This window comes from Hyperolius riggenbachi, chromosome 1, assembly GCF_040937935.1.
Source record: "Hyperolius riggenbachi isolate aHypRig1 chromosome 1, aHypRig1.pri, whole genome shotgun sequence".
Lineage (NCBI taxonomy): Eukaryota > Metazoa > Chordata > Amphibia > Anura > Hyperoliidae > Hyperolius > Hyperolius riggenbachi.
In genome coordinates, this window is record NC_090646.1 from 464,824,778 (window position 1) to 464,845,442 (window position 20,665).

General features: G+C 43.7%; 1 protein-coding gene across 2 annotated transcripts in view; it reads right to left on the minus strand.

The window, feature by feature from the left end:
• SLC8B1 (solute carrier family 8 member B1) overlaps window positions 1–20,665 on the minus strand; it is a 102,091-nt gene that overhangs the window by 19,531 nt on the left and 61,895 nt on the right. For both annotated transcript variants that reach the window (XM_068239660.1, XM_068239669.1), the window contains exons 10-15: window positions 12,654–12,761; window positions 11,192–11,248; window positions 8,381–8,511; window positions 8,154–8,295; window positions 5,444–5,565; window positions 4,849–5,002 (exon numbers count right to left, since the gene is read on the minus strand). In XM_068239660.1, the coding sequence (XP_068095761.1) occupies window positions 4,849–5,002; window positions 5,444–5,565; window positions 8,154–8,295; window positions 8,381–8,511; window positions 11,192–11,248; window positions 12,654–12,761 (714 nt within the window). The remainder of the gene's footprint in view (window positions 1–4,848; window positions 5,003–5,443; window positions 5,566–8,153; window positions 8,296–8,380; window positions 8,512–11,191; window positions 11,249–12,653; window positions 12,762–20,665) is intronic.

The following is a 20,665-nucleotide window of genomic DNA, read 5'->3' on the forward strand; positions in this document are numbered from 1 at the left end:
GTTTAAACCAGTACTGTAAAACCTCGGAAAACAAGCTCACACAGTTAGGCGTATGTTTGTATTTTAGCTCCTCCTATTTTCCCAGGAGCATTACATTTACATTTTTGATTTTATATTTATTTTTAAACAAGTTATACAAACATTGACAAAACGCCCGACAGGAGTAAGGGCTCAAACACACTAAGGGCTCAAACCCACTAGCAGCCTTTTCTAAGTGCTAGTGATTTGAAACAGCTCTTGCTAATGCAACGCTATGGGGGATATTTATAAAATCCTTTCACTCAAGTGGGATAACACCCATAGCATTACATTAGCAAAAGCTTTTCAAGTCACAAAGTGCTCAGAAAAGCGCTCCTAGTGGGTTCCAGGCCTAAAGGTCAAAGAAAGTGTAATTCATCAGATCAGGCCACTGTGTCCAGTTCCGATACTCACATGCCAATTGTAGGAGCTTTCAGGACCCGTTTCCACTTGTGTGGTGCGAATCGCCGCAGTAAAAATTCGAAAGGGGTTGTATGCTAATTTTCGTGCGAATTCCCATGAAAATTCGCATGGATGACGCTGTATGCGAATTTAACCATGGCAGTGCCAGTGTGCTTCTTCATTGATTTCCATGCGAAATACCAAAGCCGCATACCAAAGCCGCAGGCGATTTCCCTATTAAATACATTAGCTGCGATTCGCATGCATTCCACACGCAGGCGAATTCTGAGGGCTCTGCTGTGCAGAAAAATCCTGCACAGAAAACCGCTCAGGAAAAAACTGACAAGTGGAAACAGGCCCATCCACTTGTATTGGCTGTGCGAATCTGCATGCAGGAAACGCATGCAGATTCGTGATAGTGGAAACGGGCCCTCAGTGTTTTTATTTTTATTTACCAATTATTGTACTACTAGTGGGTTCCAGGCCTCATGGGAACACAGAGGCTGCTGTTTTTTTGCGATGAATCTCTGTTTAATACTTTTTAAGTAAGCGGAATACAAATACATACAGTGGATATGAAACCTGTACACACCTCTGTTAAAATGGCAGGTTTTTGTCAAGACAGGCAAAAAGGCCGCCGGACATTTGGGTGCCACCATAGTCTGTAATGTGAATTACAGCTATAGGGCGCACAGAGGGTGATTTGGTCTCAGGCAAAAGACGGGAGCCCAAATTACAGAAAAAACTGTGCAACTTGGCCATCAGCAATAGCTGGCAGCTGAACTGCATCTTACCAGAGTCCATGGTGGCATGGAGAGAGAACAGTAATTAACCCCGCTGGGACTTGTGTAGAAGCAGGGTAAGCTGTTTTTCGGTTTCACCCTGTGCCCAAATTTCCCAGCGTCCTTTTTGCATATATGCGGTTTTTGTGATGTGAAAATGAGACCACAATTAATCCTTTCAAAATGTTCTCTCACCTTTAGGCCTCTTTCACATCAGGACGTTGCGTTTTAGGGGACGTTAAGGTCGCACAACGTGCCCCTAGCGCAACGCCTGGTGGTGATAGAGGAGGACGTCAGAATGAGCCGCGATATGCAGCTCAAAAGACTGCGGAGATCACGTGATCGGAACACTCCGCATCACATGGTCCCGCCAGCTAATCAGCGCACAAAGCGGCCGCTCCAGGAAGAAATCCATTACGTCAGCAGTGCAGTGAATATTAATTGGCCATGTGGCTAATCACTGCGCATGTGCACACAGTCTAATGTGGCTAAAACCGCGTACAACGAACCAGCTGTAACGCAACGTGGGCACTGTGAACAGCCCATTGATTTTTAACTGCTGTGAGTTGGGCTGCGTTACAGGCTGCTCTAACGTGTGCCTGTAACGTCGCACTCTGAAAGCAGCCTTAATGTGACCTATAATCTGCAATTGAAAAATGAGGCAGCCAGATAGTGTTAGCCAGATGGCTTAGAAGTGGGAAATGTTTTGCCCACTCTTCCTCGCAGAGGCTCTTCATATCAGTCAGACTGTGAGGACATCTCTTGTAACGGGTGTGTACACTTTTTATATGCAGCGGATTATAATTTTTGATTCACCAATACTCTATGTTTCTCACACTAAAGGCTCATACACACATCAGACCATTGTCTTTGGAAAATGAAAGATCACAGACCAATTTTACTCTCTTCCATGTAGTATGAGAGCCATACCTACAGTCTATTCTATGGAGCTGAGCTCCCCATCAGACAGAAATCTTTGCAAGATGCTGCACACAAAGATGCTGTAGACATTCAAAAGATCAGTATCTGCAAAAGATCTGTTCCTGCAAAAGATCCGTTCCTGCAAAATGCATTCATAGTCTATGATATCTGCAGATCACCATACACACCTTGTTTAACAGACATTCATCTGCAGATCAGATCCACCAGGATGGATTTTCAGATCTGCAGATGAATGTCTGTTAAACAAGGTGTGTATGATGATCTGCAGATCTCAGACTATGAATGCAATTTGCAGGAACGGATCTTTGGCAGGAACAGATCTTTGGCAGGAACAGATCTTTGGCAGATACTGATCTTTTGTGTCTGTACAGCATCTGTGTGTGCAGCATCTTGCAAAGATTTTTTTCTGATGGGGAGTTCAGCTCCATAGAAAAGACTGTGTAGAGTATGGCTCTCATACTACATGAAGGGTGGTAAGATTGGTCTGTGATCTTTCATTTTCCAAAGACTATGGTCTGATGTGTGTATGTGGCCTTATAGTTTCTTCCTTTCCACTTCAGGGCAAACTATGGCATCAACAATCCCCTATTTCCATAATAATACCAAGGAAAACCCTAATTTAAAGGCCCAATCTCACTTTTTGCACTACATTCTCACGATTTTTGAGCAATCACGATTAGTGCTTTTTAAGCAATCTATAAGAAATCACTCTAGAATCGCTTAAAAAATGCTGCATGCACCCAGTTTTGCGATTGCCGCTAATTGCGAAACGCCTTGCAATTGGCAGCAATCATGGCAGTGAGATCACTGCCATTAGTTAATAAAGTGCTATTGCCTTGGCGATTAGCGGGAATCGCCTGCTACTCGTTCCAGTGACAACGGGCCCTAACTCATTTGCAACGTCACCAACTACAGTGGAAAGGAGCCATAAAGGCCCACATGCAGCTTGGGTTGACCAAATGATCATTCAAGATCATTTCAGGTGCCATTTTGTGTGTATGGGTATCCCTGATGCCCACCAACTGCGGCTTTGCATCCGGGAATGCAGCTTGCTTCCACTCACCCTCCTTCCTCCCCAACGCCATATACTAGCCAAACATATTCATACTGGAAAAGCCAGGCAAAAAGTATTATTGCTTCAGATGACAATTATTACGAGTGAGTCTGGATCTCCACACTAGCCAATGCTTTCTATTTGTTATGGTTTCTTAACAAGTAGAGTTGAATTTGCCTTGCATTTGTTTTTTAAGGTATAAACCCACATGTAAGTTTGTATATTACATAGTTAGTATGAAAAAAAAGACACCTGTCCATCAAGTCCAACCAGACCTATTCTATACACATTTTAATACCTATGGCACAAGAGCCAGTCAGTAGCAAGCTGCTCCTAGTGTGTTAATTATTAGCACATGCATTGAATGACACAGGCAGAACTGGAGCTGGAGATAAGTAGTGGTCACAAGCCTCTGCTACACAGCACTCGTGTGTCACATACTTTAAACAACAGCAACTGAAGTGAGAAGAATATGGGGGCTGCCATTTTTATTTCTTTTTAAACAATACTGATTGCCTGGCAGCCCTGCTGATCTATTTGGCTACAGTAGTGTCTGAATAACAACAGAAACAAGTATGCAGCTAATCTTGTCAGATCTAACAATAATGTCAGAAAAAAACTGATCTGCAAACGCCTGTTCTAAGTAAAAAAAAAAGCCTTAGACCCCATTCACACCTAAAACCGCAAAACGCCGGCGATTACCGCTAGCGTTTTGTGGGAGTGATTTTTCCACGATTAACTCAGAAAAATCACTGGACACCGCAGCGTTTTGGGGTCGTGATTAGCGGTGCTATGCATGCTAATCGCGATCGCTAATCGCCAGCAGAATGTTACGCGTTTGTGGTTAAGTGAGAACACTGCCATAGGCTTACATGGGCTAGCGGTTTTTAAAAACTGCTAGCGTTTTGCACTGAGTGGAAATCGCGCGACTCCCGCTCAAGTGTGAATGGGGCCTAAAAGTGTTAAAAGGCAGATGATCAGCAGGACAGCCAGGCAACTGGTATTGCTTAAATAGAAATAAATATGACAGACTCCTTATCCCTTTCACTTCGGTTGTCCTTAAGGCTGCTTACACACCAAGACGTTACAGGCGCACGTTAGTGCGCCTGTAACGCTCCCCCAACGCACAGCAATGTAACACAAGTGGGCTGTTCACACAGCCCACGTTGCGTTACATGTAACGCTGCACGTTCTGTGCAAAGTGCAGCATGCTACGGCGTTGGAGCGGCTATAGCCGCGTTAGACTGTTTGCACATGCGCAGTGGGGGGCGGAGAGGAGGCGGGGAGAGCCAGCTACAGTAGCCGCGCACATGGCTACTTAATATTCACTGCACTGGCGGGCGCTGATTGGCCGGCGGGACCACGTGATGCGGAGTGTCTCGCTCCGCATCACGTGGTCCCGCTGGCCAATCAGCGCCACTCTGGGAGACATTATAGGACTCGAGCCGCCTAACGCGGCTCACTCTACCGTCGGCTCTTGCAGCACCATACGTTGTGTTAGGTGCACGTTATGCGACCTTAACGTGGCACCTAATGCAACGTCTTGGTGTGCAAGAAGCCTTAAGTTACTGGGGTACTTAAAAGAAACTGAACACTTATTTATAAATATGTAGACTGTGCAGTTTTTAAGGATGTATACTTTGTACTCACCGCCAATACTGTTTCCCCAAGCAAGCAAGGTTAGCCCCAACACTGTGTTACTTAGTCGGAAGATGACTCCAAAAGTGCGCAGCAGATTAACAACTTCAGTTGCGGCTGCACTGATGGAAAGTGCACTGGCAACAAATCCCAAAAAGGAGAAGAGCTAAAAAAAACAAATTGAACAATTAAAGCTATGAACACAGAGCAGTTTTACAATGGACCTGACCTCTTGCGCAGGACAGAAGGAAAACAGAGAAATGCACCCTGTATGTATTTAAAGAATTTACCCTGTCTAATTCCCCCTCATCTGTGACTAATCACAAGTTGCAATTTGATCTCTCTCCTGTGTCAGCTGCCTGCCACGGCAAGAAGGTAATTGGTAAACACAGGATGTTAACAATATGTCTGCTTCCATGAAAACAGGAAGTAGACACACTGCAGAATTATTGCAGGATTTGTAGGAACTGTAAAAGGTTTAAAGGTTATTTACAGGTTTAAAGGTTTAAAGGTTATTATGCTGTTGATTATCTTTTAGAGCACAGAGGAAGTTCTGAGTTCAGGTCTGCTTCTGAAGGGGAAAATGCGTCTCAATTAAAATACTTACACAGTGATATTTGGGTGGCTGTCCATTCTTTGTGGTAAAGAACACAATGACTGCTAACGGAGTTCCAATGATCAGCAGAAGAGCCCAAACTGGAAGAACTCCCTGAATGTTGTAGAGTGCATCTAAGATAGGAGAAAGCAACAATTACATCAGATACACTATACTCACGTCTAGCAGATAACAAACAAGGCATACATTTGAAATCGGCGCCGGGAGACTTAGGCGCAGGATACAGCCGGTATATGGCTGATCCTGCTTCTGCACAAGTCCGGGCCGTATTAATTACTATTCTCCCTCCAAGCCGCCATGGATAGTGAGGGAATAATATAATTCGGCTCCCATCGATTGCTGGAGGCCGAATTATTGTGTTTTTTTAAGCAACCTCGGTACCTGACGTGACATGTGGAGAATAACATGTGAACATATACCAGTAGTACCAATCCTACTTACAAGTTGCCTGCGCTCCCTTTTCTATCGCTAGAGTTATTAAACCAGTACAGTCAGAGCTGTCAAAATGACAGCTGGCCATACACTAGGCTATGCAAACACTTAGGCAGGGCTCACAACTGAGTCCACGAATCTGCATTGTTGGCTGACAGCCAGCAATAGGGAATCGCATGTGAGGTTTGAAAAAAGCAGCAATGCTGGTATTTTTTTCCCCACAGTGGGAAAACACTCATTGCTCCTACTGCCCTGGGATTGTGTATTGGGAAGAATTATGTGCGTTTTCGGATTGCAAAAAACACACATGATTTTAGGCAACTGTGACCCGTCTCCATTATAGCAGGATAGTAGTAAAAATGTTCAAAAGGTCATAATTCGTCTATGTGGGATCTGAATGAACAGCAGGATGTTAAACATGGCTCAGACTTCATATCGACATTGCCAGCACTTAAACCCGAAATAAGAATATGGGACTCCAGGAAAGTTCTATTTAAAATTACTCCTACAAATATAATTACTTATTTCAAAAGTTTATTTTCACTTCAGGTTTGTTTTAAGGTTGCTGCAGCAGGATTCAGAGTGGCACGGTTCATGAAGATAGGGAGAGAGGAGAATAAATATGGGTAAAGATAGGATCAAGGCTGGAAGGATTCTCAGAACTGAGCAGACAGAGGAACAGAGAGAATTTGGTATATAGATAAGAGACTAAGCGCCGGTTCACACTCGGCGCTTTGCCCGTAATCGTGTTCGGCTCCGCGATCGCAATTTGCGAGCAAAATCTCGCAATTCAGTGTGATTTGCGCTTGTGATTCATGTTCAATAGAGCAAGAATCACAGAGCAGTCGCCCTCAAAACACTGCATGCAGCGCATTTGTGATTGATCGAAATTGCAACCGCTGCAGTGTGAAGGTATCCATAGGGATATATTGTAGCAGCGCTTTGTGCTGAAGAATTGCCCCAATGTGAACCAGCCCTAAAACGGAGTAAAAATTGGACCTAGATCTTTAAGTATTTTACAAAATAAACTCAGCTTCCATAATTTAATGAGAGTGTTGGTCCGGTGGAGAGGGAATGGATGGGAAGACATTTATTTTCATGTATGTGTGTTGCAAATGGTATAGATGTGCATTGTTAATGGTGTAAACTAGTGAGCCTCACACTGGTACAAGAGTTAAAGTGAACCTAAAGTCAGACAGAAAAAAGGAGTTTAACTCACCTGGGGCTTCCCTCAGCCCCCTGAAGCTGATCGGTGCCCACGCTGACTCCATCAGATGTCCCTGGACCGGCCGGCGGCGACTTCCGGTTTCGCCGTCACCAGCCGAGAGGCTGGGAAGGTGAGTGATTCTTCGCGCTCCCAGCCAGAATAGCACCCCCTATGCTGCTATTGCAGCCTCCCTATGCTGCAATAGCAGCATAGGGGGCGCTATTCTGGCTGGGAACGTGAAGAATGGGATTTTTGTCAAACCAAAATTTGGATTTTCTTGTTGGTTGTGATAGATAGGAAGCAAAGATTGGTTCGTTGATGGTGTAGTGAAAGATTTTTCGTCCAATCCGAATTTCTGATCGCTTGAACGATTTTTCACTAGAAATTGGACCGTTAGTGGCCACCTTTAGTCTCTCAGGGTCCCCATTATGGGCTTCCCCAAAGTGTTCAGCAACTCTACATATTCCCCATCCTTCTGTTGGCCACTATTTATTTGGATGTGTTCCATAATCTGAATTTTTAACTTTTAAGTTTTCATTTCCACATATACTCTGGGACACGGACACTCCATTGCAGAGCCGGGACAAGGTCCTCCAGCACCCAAGGCTGAGACACCAAAGTGCGCCCCTCCATCCCTCCCACCCCAGCCATCACACACTGATTGCTATTAGACTAAGAGGTGCCACAGGGCCCACAACCTCCCCAACACCTTAATCTCTAGTTATCTGGCTTGCAGTCACTGCCATGTATCCCCTTTTCTTATTTCTTTCTGCTTCAAACACAATTAGGAATGACAGCTGAATGAATTCTGCGCCCCCTCCTACACTGCGCCCTGAGGCTGGAGCCTCTCCAGCCTATGCCTCGGCCCGGCCCTGCTCCATTGTAACTTTGCACCATTAGGTATGCATTAGCTTTTTTATATAATTCTCCAGATATGCACTTTAAAAAGAAGAAAGAAGCCCAGTTTCCTTAATTGTAAATTAAGTAATAAATAAATTATAGAATTAACAAGCAGGATGAAAGGTGAAGATGATGACCAATAATGTGTATTAGGATACTCACAAACACCTGAGTTCAGACAGAACACACAGAGGAGAGGAGTGGTGATGAAGTGAATGCAGTTGAGAGGCCTCTGCCAGTTGCGATCTTCTCTATCTGGGTCCACCACAGGAACACATAAACGGAGCAGCAGCTCTAAAGGGACCTAAGAACACAACATTCCTGTATTGGTGCCATTGATGCAAGCATGGAATCATGTATTACAACTCTCATTCTCTTAATCCATTCACCTTCACAGCTTTTAAAGTTTTCCAGTGCCAGCGCTTCAGTCTCCACTTCCGTGCATCTACCGGATTCAGTGACTCTACCAGGATTTGCCAAGTACTTTGCTGCAGTGCTAATAACGGCTGATACTCATCACCTATACAGAGACATACACTTGTTTAGAAAACCATGTCTATATACAAATGCACCAACAAGGACACTAGTCATAGCCAATGAAGAAATCTCCATGTTGGGATAAAATCCAGCCAATTAATAATAATTCTAACATTTGTACAGCGCTCAATTTGGACTCAAATCGCTCAAGAGCTGCAGCCACTTAGGGCACACCCTGTAGTGTTAGTCTTTTTTTTTTTTTTTAAAGTATAATTTTTATTAGCATTTTTGTATAAACACAAACATTGGCGCCTGCCGAACCATGGCGGCACCAGAACACATCAACAATTGACATGACTAGTCTTGTTAATATTAGGCTCGCAGGCCCATGCACTTCAGGATCATGATACAACCTGTAGTGTTAGTCTTGCCCATGGATTTCTTACTTAGTAGGTACTGTCCCTAGCCAGGATTCAAACCCTGGTCTCCCATGTCAACAATGTTTATCCCAATGTAATGTAATTTGTATAAAAATCACAATTCCCCATGTGACTCTAAAGTCCAGTCAGTAACCCTTCGTACACTTAAATGCTCATACAAATGCATTCACAAACAGGGTTTAATCCAGTGCACTTCCTCCTTCCCCTGTCTATGCCCATTGTCAGTATGCTTATGCTGGGTGTGTGCATGGTGCACATGAATATATTTGTTACATCAATTCAGTGTAAAGCGAGCACCCAAGGAGGGGAAAAGGGATGGATGTGCTATGGCTTGCAGCGTCTCTGCACTCCAGACGTTTCCAACGATTCCTCCACAGTCAAGCCAGCACCATCTTTAGTATTTAAAGCTCTTTATTCTTTAAAAAGCATGACAAGCTTCTTCCACAGCGACAGCAGCGCTGTTTCGATCAACAGATCTTTTTCAAGCTGTATAAAGTTATGTCATAACTTTTTTAAAGAATAAAGAGCTTTAAATACTAAAGATGGTGCTGGCATGAATATATTTGTTAACTCCCTTGTGGGATTAGTTTGATGAACTATCTGTCCCATGAGAGGACGTCAGGATGTGCACTCCTAATCTTTAGATAGGTTTGATGCAATGAATGTTTGCATGTCTGTTCTATGGATGTTACAGTGCCAGACAGAGTTAGGAACCTAAAAACACCTCTGCGCAGTGTATGAGGCTAAGCAAGAGAATGTATTCTTTTGTATTAAGACCCAGGCTTTTAGCTTAGCTGTAGGGATAGCAGTGGTTCCTGGATGACTGAATTCTGTGAATGCATTTGTATGAACATTTGCATGTGAATGTGCGAAGGGTTAGGGCCCGTTTTCACGAGCCGCCATGCGTCCTGAGAGACAAGCGGCAGCACTGCCTTCCTATGCGAGGACGCAGCCAAATCCCAATCACTGCCTCCTGCAGAAACAAATGCTGCAATGTCATCCGAATTGTTAAGGCAAGTAATTCAGACAATGGCATCATTACACCCTATGGCAGAGTTTCCCCTCGCGATTTGTTTGCGGGGAAACTCTGCGGATTCTCCCCAATTTCCGCAGAGGTGGAAACCGGCCCTAACTGCGTTTGCCATTTTGCTGGCCACACCCCCTTTAGCACCTCCCTAATAACTTATTTTACTGTTCTTATTTGAGGGGATGTGCCTGGATTTATGTCTTTTTACTGAAAAATCCAGTCACCAGTGCTGAAGGCTGCCATTGCAATTTGCATCTATTCTGAAAATCCTGTACAGATGGAATGCAGTATAAAAAAAAAAAAAAAAAAAAAAAAGACAAAACAGACAGTAATCTACTACTTGGGGAAGTTGTTACATCACAGGTAAGATCTGTGCACTGTTTGCTTTGTAAACAATGTTACCTCATGCTGTCACAATATTGCACAGCAAGAGTAGCAGTCTCAGGTTAAGGCTAAGGGCTTGTTTCTATTGCAGCACAGAGCCGCGCGGCTCTGTGTTGCGCGTCACTCCCGGGAGGCAGAGCTTGTGATCCCATTCATTATTCTGAATGGGATCATGGGCACAATTGCCCAGAAATGCAGGCAACCATGTGCTGCGATTCAGTAGTGAATTGCAGCGCATGTATGGAAACAACAGACAGTGCAATCTATGCAATCTGCTGTCCCTGCGATCGGGTTTCCATAAGTGCAGCTGAAAGCGCACTATTTGGAAACAAGCACTTAGGCTGAACCTGAGACTTTTGACAGTAGCTGTTCAAGTTTGTATGCACAGACATCTTATTTTGCATTTATCAAGCGTTTCTGAAGCCATTGGACAGCTCTTTAGCACAGTACTACATTTATAAAGCAGTGAACACTTGTGGTTGGCATTCATATGAGTTGTGTTTAGTGTAAATGATGCCCAGCCTGTTCTGTTTTCCTGCATTTGTTGTGCATGCACTGCATGTAGCTGGCTAGCTGTGATGAAACATATTACGTTGCCATTGCCTTTACAATGCATCAGATTCACTGACCGCGTATAGGGGCTTGCAGGGAGAAAAACAAAACATTTTCTCTCCGAGGGTCCATAATTTTCTTATAGATCACAGTGGGACTAAGTGGGATAGTATATGTACAGTAATGCATAATTTTATATAGAATATAAATATTTGTGCCTTTTTTTACTCAGCAGTGAACTGTATGGGCAGCATACCTAAGCCCCTCCCTCCCCACACCACTGTGATAAGCATCAGCACAGGAAGAAGTGGTTTTCATACCAAACTCAGAGCCATAAGGAGTGGGAGTCCCAGAGTCTTCATTGTCCGTTGGAAGATCTGATTACACAAAGGGAAATAGAGGACATGAGAGAAATTAGTTCACAGGATCAGACAAATATATTTAACTACTGCATGGACTCTATACTGTACTTTTGAGCTTCATGGGTTTCTGTATTTGTAAACTGAAGCATGAAAACTAATAATGCTCCCGGCTGCGGTTCAGCTTAAAGGACAACTCAATCAAGAGGGATATGGAGGCTTCTACATTTATCTCCTTTTAAGCAATACCAGTTCCCTGGCTGCCCTGCTGACCCTCTGTCTAATACTTTTAGCCATAGACCCCGAACAAGCATGCAGCAGATCAGGTGTTTCTGACATTATTGTCAGATCTGACAAGACTAGCCTCATGCTCGTTCCTGGGGTGATTCAGACACCACTGCAGCCAAATAGATCAGCAGGGCTGCCAGGCAACTGGTATTGTTTAAAAGGAAATAAATATAGCAGCCATATTCTTCTCACTTCAGTTGTCCTTTACATAAAGCAAACAGTTGCCTGCAGGATATGTCTTTTTCCTTTAACTTGAAGCTGAAAACAGACAGTTGCAGTGTTGCCTTTGAAGATTTTTCTCTCATCCAGTTGTAGTAAGTCTGCAGACTGCTCAGTTTCCTGCATACTCAGCAGACTGTAACTTCTGAACAAAATGCTTGTTTGTAACACATACAGATAAAGCTAACTTTGCCAGAACTCATTTCAGTGTTTGGCTACTTTGGATGACTGGTGTCACCCAGATCTATGGCCCACCTGGGCAGTTGCCGGTTTACCCTTATGGAAGCGTCGGTCCTGTTCACCCAAGCAGGACTGTCTCTATAGGACTTGCAAAGCCTGTGCAGATGATAAACTGTCACCTGATGCAATAAAGAAGTTTAGGCAACAATAACCTAATACAGCAGAGTCCCTGTTATCCGGAACTCAGGCAACTGGAAGTATCGAATAACTAGCATGCCTGAGGGGGATAACCAGGACTGAACTTTTGGGGGTTTGCAGGGCATAAACTACTTACCAATCCTCCAGGTGCCGTCTTCTATGCATGTCCTACAGCTCCCAATGGCTTTCTGGCATCCCTGCAAGGCTTCTGGCGTGTCATCTGACCTGAGTCGGGAGCCGTACACAGAGGACGTCGAAAAGCCGCTAGAAGCTACAGGATGTATAGAAGACGGTGCCTGATGGATCAGTAAGTAGTTTCTGCTGCATGGGGGGCGGTTTGAGCTATTGCTGGTTGCTCAAGAAACCGGCAAGCAGATATCCAGCATCAGGCAATCCCCTCTGGTGCCAGATATTAGGGACTTTGCTGTACTTGCACACAACTCTTTTGCAGATGGAGTCTCAATTATTGCATTTATTTTAAATTACAAAAACTCTAAAGCGGAAGCACAATTAAACCAGTCAATATTCAAAACGTTACCTGACTCCGGTAATACAGGGACAGTCAGCTGCCTCTGACGAATCCTCTGATAAACCCAGGCAGACAGGACCACCACAAAGACATAGGCCACGTACAGCAGCAAGTACACTGTGTAAACAATGCAGAATTAAAGGCATGACTAGAAATAAAAATCTTAATGTATGCAAACAAGGTTAAACCAATCAACTGAAAAACTTTATTTTCATATCCTCACTCATAAACAAGCCCTGCTGTCATTTGCTTCTATTTCCTGACTAACGTCTGACAAAGACATTCTAGTGTTAAAGGGGAACTGAAGAGAGAGGTATATGGAGGCTGTCATGTTTATTTCCTTTTAATCAATACCAGTTGCCTGGCAGCCCTGCTGGTCTATTTCTCTGCAGTAGTATCTGATTAAAACCAGAAACAAGCATGCAGCTAGTCTTGTCAGATCTGACTTATAAGTCTGAACCACTGAAACACCTGATCTGCTGCATGCTTGTTCAGGGGCTATGGCTAATAGTATTAGAGGCAGAGGATCAGCAGGGCTGCCAGGCAACTGGTATTGTCTAAAAGGAAATAAACATGACAGTCTCCATATACCTCTCTCTTCAGTTCCCCTTTAAATAATCGAGGACTTAAAAAAAAATAAAAAATGTAGTTTTACTTATCTTGGGCTTCTTCCAGCCGCTAGAAGTAATTTGTGTGCCTTGCTGTAGCTCCGGTCTTTTCCCAGGGCCCGCTGGCAGCTCCTGAAGGATCGCCAGCCCCTGATGGGTTGGCATCTTCTGCGCATGCGACACCCAAGAACGTGCCCACGTCACCAGGAGTGGACTGCGCCTGTGCTGTAGTACTGCACAGATGCAGTATGCTCCTGATGACATGGGCATATTCGCATGCACCTGCGTACAAGACGTCAACCCATCCTTAGAGGCTGCCAGCAGGCGTTTGTATCGTACGGGCGTCGGTGAGCTGGGCACCGGGAGAGCTGAATGACAGCTCTCCCTGCTGCAGCAAAACTCCCCGGCGGCGTTAAATACTATTTCCCCTCCAAATTCATGTAATTTGGGGTCCAGCAACATGTATGGGCACCCTTATGGTGCCCATACATGGTACAATTTTTTTCATCCAATCTTACCATTTCTATGTAATATAAGGGAACTGCCTAAATTATCCTTTGAATATATTTACGGTACTTAAAGGGAGGGTCCAAGTAAAATAAAAAAATGAGTTTCACTTACCTGGGGCTTCTACCAGCCCCATGCAGCCATACTGTGCCCTCGTAGTCACTCACTGCTGCTCCAGTCCCCCGCTGGCAGCTTGCCAACCTCGGAGGTCGGCAGGCCGCATTGCGTCCATTTATGCATTCCCGCTAGTGCAGGAACATTAACACTACATTTTTACGCGTTAGTGGTGCAATGCGTAAAGATTTACACATTGAACCACTAACGCGTAAAAATGTATGTGTTAATGTTCCTGCACTAGCGGGAATGCGTAAAAATGTACGCAATGCGGCCCGCCGACCTCCGAGGTCGGCAAGCTGCCAGCGGGGGACTGGAGCAGCAGTGAGGGACTACGAGGGCACAGGATGGCTGCATGGGGCTGGTAGAAGCCCCAGGTAAGTGAAACTCATTTTTTTTATTTTGCTTGGACCTTCCCTTTAATTTACATAGAAATGGTAAGATTGGATGAAAAAAAATTGTACCATGAATGGGCACCATTACATGTCCCGCACAGCATTACATTGCTGATATAGGGAGCTTGATTTCAGCGCCCGGAGGTAAGCTCCATGCGCCCAAACCACCTGCTTCGGGCACCGGGACCCCAGAGATGACCGGAGATGTGGCGAGAATCACATATCGCTTTTAGGGGCTGGATGAAGACCCAGGTAAGTAAAACCAATGTTAGTTACCTGGTAACATCCTTTTTAGTAACCTCCAGGACAGGTCCACCATGAGAACGACAGGCTCCTCCCAGGAACAGGAAACGTCCAGATAGAGTACTCTATAAATCTTTGTTCAACCCCTCGATCACCAGTCAATTCCAAGAACTGTTCACCTAAAACAAAGGGGTTTTTATATCCATTCTGCATATACATATACATCTCAACTTTTATATACCCATATATATACATATAAACCCTTAATAGGGTGGGTTACGGACCTGTCCTGGAGGTTACTAAAAAGGATGTTACCAGGTAACTAACATTGGTTTTTCCATTAACCTCCAGGACAGGTCCACCATGAGAAGATGAGCAAGAATCTTACCAAATTAGGGTGGGCCGACTGCCTGCAGGACTTTTCTCCCAAATGATTGCTGTCTTGCAGACATCAGGTTTACTTTGTAGTGTCTAGAGAGGGTGCTTAGACTTGACCACGTAGCTGCTCTGCAGATCTCTTCTGGCGTAGCACCCGCTCTGTAAGCCCATGAAGTGGCCGCTGCTCTAGCTGAATGGGCTCTAACTGTACCTAATACTGTATCACCTGTGATCTTATAGGATTCCTCTATACACAGTTTTATCCATTTAGCTATTGTTCTTTTTGACATCTTTCCGCCTTTTGTAGTCCCTGACGTGTTGATTAGCAGGGCTCTAGAACTCCTAAACTCTGCTACCCTCTCTAAATAGCATATAAGACATCTTCTAACATCCAAACCTGGCTGTTCTTTAAATGATGGTAACACAATTTCTTGAGATCTATGAAAATTTGTAGCTACTTTAGGCAGAAATTCATCACAGGTTTTCAGTATTACTTCATCCTCAAGGATAATACAAAAAGGTTCGTCGCAACATAGGGCTTCTAACTCACTCACGCGTCTAGCTGAGGTAATAGCTATGAGAAAAACAATCTTCATTGTTAGAAGTCTGAGGGGAATTTCTGATATAGGTTCAAAGGGCTCTCCTTTTAGTACCTTCAAAACCAAGGATAAATCCCAACTTGGAACTTTTCTATTTACCATAGACTTCTTTCTTTCTACTGACTTGAAATATTGGATGATAAGGGGGTCCCTTGCTAACCTTACATCCAAAAAGGTAGATATTGCTGCTACCTGTACCTTTAAAGTACTTAATGAAATATTCTTTTCTACACCATCTTGTAGAAACTCTAACACTGTCGGTACTAATTCACCCTTGAATTCAGATTCTTTCTGCCACATATTGAAAGTTTTCCAATATTTTAGGTATATCTTTCTTGTCACCTTTTTCCTGCAGTCTAGCAAAGTACTTATGACTCTTTCTGAAACTCCCCTTCTCCTCAGAGGAGACCTCTCAGAAGCCAGGCTGACAGGTTTAGATTTGGTATAGAGCTTCCAGTTGCTCCTGACCCTTGAGCTAGTACTTCCTTGTGCGGAATTGTCACTGGACCCTCCAGCCTCATTTTTAGTAGTAGTGGATACCAGCTTCTTCCTGGCCAATCCGGGACTACCATAATTAGCATTGCTTTGGTCTGTAATAATTTTTGTAAAACACGTGGAATCATTTGTATTGGTGGAAAAGCATAACCCTTGTCGAATATCCAGTTCTGACTGAGCGCATCCACTGCTTCCGCTCCTTCGTTTGGATTCAAAGAGTAGAACCTCCTGCACTTTGTGTTTTTCTTGTTTGCGAACATGTCCAACCGCGGCCGACCCCACCGCTTGGTTAAATTCCTGAACATCCTGTTTGATATTTCCATTTCTGAATTTGATATTCTGTGTCTGCTCAGAAAGTCTGCTATCGTGTTCAGTGACCCTTTCAGATGTATTGCCGATAATGACAGGAAGTTTTCTTCCGCTATTATTAATATGTTCATGGCCAGGTCCATCAGCTCTCTTGACCTTGTCCCCCCTTGCCGATTTAAATAGGCCACTGCTGTGGTGTTGTCTGTCCTGACTTGAACATGGTGACCTTTCAGCATCTGTAAACTCTGTTCCAATGCTCTTTGTATTGCTGCTAACTCTCTGTAATTGGATGATTGACTTCTTATCCTCCTTGGCCATAAACCCTGGAACATCTTCCCTTCCAGATGCGCTCCCCAACCTAAAAGACTTGCATCTGTTGTGATAATCTTTCCTGTTGGAATAGTCCACATCCTGCCTTCGGTGAGAATCTTTTCCGACAACCACCATTCCAAGGATTTTAGAACTGTTACTGGGCATATCACCTGTTTTTCTAGACCGTCTTGTGTTTTGTTCCAGACTTCCATCATCCAATTTTGTAAGTGTCTCGTATGCATCATTGCCCACTGTATGGCTGGAGCTGTTGATGTTAGGAAACCTAATACTTTCATCACTTGTCTTATAGTCATTTTTGGATCTCTTATGCATTCCTGTATTATGGTTTTCAATTTCTTTATCTTTTCGCTTGTTAAGTACATTTTTTCTGTTTCTGAATTTATTATGACTCCTAGAAACTGGATTTTTGACGTTGGTTGTAGGACCGACTTGTCCCAATTTACTATCCATCCCAGGATCTGTAATTGATCCAGCACTCTTCTTGTGTTTTCTTCTGCTCTTTGGTATGACTCTGCCACTACCAGGAGGTTGTCTAGATATGGAATTATGAGAATTCCTTCCAAATGTAAGTATTTTATCACTTCCGCCATTACTTTCGAGAATATCCTCGGTGCCGATGATATCCCGAAAGGAAGGACCGTGAACTGAAAATGTTGAATCGTCTTTTCTTCCTTTATCGCAAATCTGAGGAACTTTTGAGAAGACTCCCTTATTGGAATGTGCCAATAAGCGTCCCTCAAATCTATGTTTGTCATCATGCAGTTTGGGGTTAACAAGTTTCGCACAGAGTATATTGATTCCATCCTGAATCTTTGATAAGACACAAAGGGGTTTAGAGACTTTAAGTTTAGAATTAACCTGAATTTTCCCATCGGCTTTTCTACCAAAAAAAAAACGTCGAATAAAATCCCTGATTGTCCGAGATTTGATTGGCCGGAACCGGCACGACCACGTTCTCGTCTAGCATTGAGTTTATGATACTTAGTAGAGCTAGTTTTTTTTTTTTCTCTGTCTCTTGGAAGAGGAGTGGTAATAAATTTTCTCGGTGGAAGGGATAGAAACTGGATCTTGTACCCCTGGTTTATCAGATTGAGGATGAAATCGTTTTTGCTTATTTTTGTCCACTGGGAATAAAATCCCGACAGACGACCCCCAACTTTTTCTCTGGCGTCATTTCTTTTCTTGGTTGTCTTGGTTTCGAAAAAGAAAAAAAACTCTTTTTTGTTACTTCTCTGTTAATGGCCCAAGGTCTCCTCCTCTGCTGAGGCTTATCCTTGTTCTCCTGCCTATTTCTTCTAAAGAATCTTTTGTTCTGTATAAACTTCTTCTTTTTTGGGAATCCCTTCTTTCTATCAGAAGTTCTTTCTAAAATCTGATCTAACTGTTCCCCAAATAGTAGTTCTCCATCAAAGGCGATATTACATACTCTGGCTTTTGAGGCCTGACTGCCTTTCCAGTTCTTTATCCATAGATTCCGCCTTGCTGTATTAATCAATGCCGAGGTTCTTGCGTTCACTCTAATGTTCTCGGCTGCTGCATCAGTTATATAGTCTGTAGCTTTAGAAACTACTTCTAATGATTCTAGAATCTCCTCCTTAGAAGCTCCCTTCTCCACCTTTTCTTCTACTTTTTTAACCCATAGGGATAGAACTCTTGCTACACATGTTGTGGCTGCTGCTGGCCGAAAATTTGCACCTGCTGCTGTCCAGGCCTTTTTAAGAGCAAACTCTACTTTCTTATCTTGTGGGTCTTTTAGATACCCTAAATCCTCAAAGGCTAATTCGTTGTCTTTATTAACCTGTGAGAATGCTGCATCAAGCTTGGGACATCTATCCCAAGTCTTGACCTCATCTTCTGAGAACGGAAATCTTTTCATAAATCCCTTTGACAAAAACAATTTTCTGTCCGGGTACTTCCACTGACTTAATATGGTGTTCTTTGTGGATCTATGTATAGGGAAAGTCAAAGATTCTTTTGGCTCCATTCCCTGATACAACTTATCATGGATGGATACCTCCTCAGACTTCTTGGATTCAATATTTAAAGTTTTATTAATAGCCAAGATAAGCTGCTCAGTCTCATCCGCCGGAAATCTAAACCTGGAGATCTTCTTAATTTCCATCTGGCTCCATCTGGCTGTCCATACTTTTAGAAGAAGAGTCTGATTCATCATCATTATCCTCATCTTCCCCCTCCATATCTTCTTCCTCAGAGGAAGATACGATATTTCTTTTTGTACTTTTATTCTTATGTTTAATAGGTTGAGACTCCGCATTTGGTATCTCCCCGGCCGGTATGGCCGTGCTAGTACCTGGAATTAATGTCTCTGTTGCTGGGGTGATAGCAGAGGCAATTACTTCCTTTAATGATTTAATTGTATCAGCCATTTCCTTTTTTACAGCTGACATTACCTCCTCTTTTAACCCCCCTGATTGTTCCTGTATTAGCTTTACCAGACAAGGCTGGCAGAACTGCTTATTATAATTATGGGCCATTTTTGCATCACAGAGCGGGCACCGCCTTCTTGGCTTTGTCGGCTCAGTAGATTCCGGGCCCTAAAACAACAATCAGAAAACAAAATAATGTCATCTTTCTTTCCCAAACCTAAAGAAAGAACACCCTGGTGCACCAATCTCAAGAGTGATAAGCAACCTTAAGACCCGGAAGAGAAGGAACATGTATCGACATATCCTATACATATAATCCATCTGACTTCTACTATACATATACATAATTCCTTTCGCGTATAGTAGTCAAGGGAAGATTTCATAACGGAAGCCAACAGAATAAACATTCTCATGTTGCCCGTATACTAAACCTATATTGCTCTACCATATACATCTATATACACATATAATATCAAACATATATACATTATGTATACCACATATCCCCCTGAATAATCTGTACCAGCATAAGTTCCCTCTATGCATAGTTTACAGACCTCAGATCAGACGCTAAGCAGGCTGTTATATTATACTGCATAGTCACAATTTAGTAACAGACCTCAGTACAGACGCGGCATAAGGCGTACAGCTCATACCATATAGGTCACCAAGCCTCCGCCACTCTTACCTTTCCTGGCTCCTGCTTAGTGTCCATCCCGCTCCGTTCAGCAAACAAACTGCTGAACCATGCAGGCTTCCGGCGCCTCTTCACCCACGCGACCGGAAGTGACGCTACGTAAGGGCGGAAGTACGTCACGCGTACTCCGCCATTGAGGGCAATCAGCTGCTTACCCTCTGGAAGCCCGCATGACCACCGCATCACTTCCGGCGCGCCATTAGCCTCCGCTGAAGGGGAATCATGGACGCCGCGCGTGTCCTCCGGATCCACCACAACTCGGGCAGCCAGGACAGCCATAGGAGAAGGTACCCTCTCTTCTCCTTACCAGACCTCAACACCTCTCTAGGCAGGTCCACCACTTGCCGCCAACCGGGTCCCAAACACACCTGGTCTGACGGACCGGCGAGCGACCAGAGCACTCCTTGTTCCCTGGAACAGGAAACGTCAACTGGTGATCGAGGGGTTGAACAAAGATTTATAGAGTACTCTATCTGGACGTTTCCTGTTCCTGGGAGGAGCCTGTCGCTCTCATGGTGGACCTGTCCTGGAGGTTAATGGAAAAACTACATTTCTTTTGTCGCCTCGCTTATGCTTTAAAGTGACACTGAAGCGGGAAAAAAAAACGTATGATATAATGAATTGTATGTGTAGTACAGGTAATGAATAGAACTTTAGTAGCAAAGAAAAGAGTCTCATTTTTATTTTCAGTTTCAGTTCAGCTTTTTTTTTTATTTTTTTATTTTTTTTTTTCTTATAACATTGCATCATTCTCCAATATTTGCAGTTTACAAATTACACTCTGTAGTTTAAATCATGAAACAGGGCAGAGCTAATGACCCTTTCTGGCAGGAAAACCTTAAACAAACAAGAAACAGTGAGAGACGGGTTGACATAAGTTCTTCAGAAACCAGCACTGTAGCCGGCCAAAGTTAGAACGGAGAGCTCAGAGAAACTCTTTTGCATAGAAACCAACT